General features: G+C 62.9%; 1 protein-coding gene across 3 annotated transcripts; it reads left to right on the top strand.

The window, feature by feature from the left end:
* The first annotated feature begins 28 nt into the window (after window positions 1–28).
* TREX1 (three prime repair exonuclease 1) lies at window positions 29–1935 on the top strand. 3 transcript variants are annotated; one of them, XM_006174185.3, is made up of 2 exons: window positions 29–613; window positions 931–1935. In XM_006174185.3, exon 2 carries the CDS (start codon window positions 951–953, stop codon window positions 1899–1901), a length of 951 nt encoding a protein of 316 aa, XP_006174247.2. In that variant the 5' UTR covers window positions 29–613; window positions 931–950; the 3' UTR covers window positions 1902–1935. The 3 variants fall into 3 exon arrangements, with proteins under 3 accessions (XP_006174247.2, XP_032314467.1, XP_014419506.2); XM_032458576.1 differs by having other exon boundaries at window positions 137–613; window positions 1073–1935; XM_014564020.2 differs by having other exon boundaries at window positions 137–613; window positions 1035–1935.
* The last annotated feature ends 198 nt before the right edge of the window (window positions 1936–2133 follow it).

Genomic DNA, 2133 nt, shown 5'->3' with positions numbered 1-2133 from the left:
GCCAGCCTTGTTTCCCGAGTCTGATCTGTGTCGGCTGAGTGGGAGGGACAGAGCAGGAGGGGGACCCGGAGAAGACTGCGATCCTTCTTCCTGTCCCTGCCAGAGCTGAGAGCCAGCCCCATGGTAATGAATCTGCTTTGAGGAAGGAGCCCTGCCCTGCCCGTGGAATTGTCCTGAGTCATCGCTTTGGGCTGAGGCCATGGGAAGAAACCATTGTGTGGCAGGGAAGGAGGCAGCCCAGAGCCAAGGCCTAAACCAGGAAGGCCTGGGAAAGTGGGGCCAAGGGGTGGGTAGACATGGCAGGGACTCCCAGCAGACTGGAGCCCTGGAGCTAGACTTCTCCACAGTAGCCCTGTCCTCCGGCTGTGAGGGCCCTAGTGTAGGATGGGCCAGCCCGCAGGCCCACGGCTACAGATCTGAGAAGGCCTTGGGGGCCGCACGGCGGAGTGCCTGGGGAGGGACAGCCCAGGCTGGCTGACGAGCAGGGCGGGCCTTGCTCACGCCAGCCCCTGGGCGGGCTCAGGCTGAGTTTCACTTCCCACCACTGCTGCCAGCAGCAAGAACCAGCCAGAGAGCGTGTACCGAATCATTGCTGCCTGTCTGCCACTCAGTGGTAAGGACCCCCAAGGGGATGGGGTAGGGTGGGAGGGCCATGGGTACCTGCCCCAGCCCCCACCACCAGACAAAGCAAGCACCTGGGGAGGAGCCAAACCTTCCCCTAAACAGACGGCCGAGTGTGCTGGTCCCACTAAGGAAGCTACCCTACCCTCTCTGGCTTCCTGCCCTGAAAAATGGGTCCTGGTGCTAACCAACAGTACCAGTCCGTGCAAGGAAGGCCAGCGAGGTGCTCCTGCCCACCCCACCCCGACCTGCCTCACCCTCTGTCATTGGGCACTCACACACCCACCCCTACCCCCTGCCCCTCCCCAGGCTCCGTGGCAGTACCCACCATGGGCTCACAAGCCCCACCCCCAGGTCCCGTGCAGACTCTCATCTTCTTGGACCTGGAAGCCACTGGCCTGCCCTTCTCCCAGCCCAAGGTTACGGAGCTGTGCCTGCTGGCTGTCCACAGATGTGCCTTGGAGAGCCTTCCTACCTGTCAGGGGCCTCCTCCCATGGTGCCCCCACCACCCCGGGTGCTGGACAAGCTCTCCCTGTGCGTGGTTCCAGGGAAGGCCTGTAGCCCTGCGGCCAGTGAGATCACGGGCCTGAGCACAGCTGAGCTGGCTGCACACGGGCGTCAACGCTTCGATGCTGACCTGGCCTACCTGCTCCAAGCCTTCCTGCGACGCCAGCCACAGCCCTGGTGCCTCGTGGCACACAACGGTGACCGCTACGACTTCCCCCTGCTCCGGGCAGAGCTGTCTATGCTGGGCCTTGCCAGTGCTCTGGACGGCGCCTTCTGTGCGGATAGCATTGCTGCCCTGAAGGCCCTGGAGCAAGATGGCAGCCCCTCAGAGCACGGCCCGAGGAAGAGCTACAGCCTGGGCAGCATCTACACACGGCTGTACGGGCAGGCCCCGCCAGACTCACACACAGCCGAGGGCGACGTCCTAGCCCTGCTCAGCATCTGCCAGTGGAGGCCTCGGGCCCTGCTGCGGTGGGTAGACGCCCATGCCAGGCCCTTCAGCTCTGTCAAGCCGATGTATGTGGTCACAGCCTCTACTGAAACCAACTCAAGGCCATCTTCTGCCACAGTCACTGTACCCCTGGCCAGAGCCAGGAACACCCGCCGCAACCTTGGTGGGGACAGAAGCCCCAAGCCCCTTCCTCCAGTGAAGGGCCCTGGAGCCCCATCCAGGGAGGGACTGCTGGCCCCACTGGGCCTGCTGGCCTTCCTGACCCTGGTAGTAGCCACACTGTATGGGCTGTCCCTGCCAGACCCGGGCAGTAGGCCGTGAAGGAGCGTCTGACAAATAAAGATCCCCACCCCCAGCACTGAGTGGTCACTCACCTCTGTCCTCCATGGCAGTCTTAGAGCCTTCTGTACTTCTGCACACACTCAGAGGCCTGGGCCGGGGGCGCAGAAAGTGGCAGTCTTCTGTCCATCACCCTCCCCAGCAGGATGGTCAGATGTCTGAGCCCAATACATGGGGAAAATGTAGAACTCCAAATAGTGAGTGGAAATGGTAC

Source organism: Camelus ferus, chromosome 17, assembly GCF_009834535.1.
Source record: "Camelus ferus isolate YT-003-E chromosome 17, BCGSAC_Cfer_1.0, whole genome shotgun sequence".
NCBI classification, from domain to species: domain Eukaryota; kingdom Metazoa; phylum Chordata; class Mammalia; order Artiodactyla; family Camelidae; genus Camelus; species Camelus ferus.
The sequence above is the reverse complement of the archived record's forward strand: the minus strand, read 5'-3'. Positions and strand labels throughout refer to the sequence as shown.

What these genes read in the sequence shown, in the direction of transcription:
- TREX1 (XM_006174185.3), top strand. Translation starts at nt 951, where the DNA reads ATGGGCTCACAAGCCCCACCCCCAGGTCCCGTGCAGACTCTCATCTTC.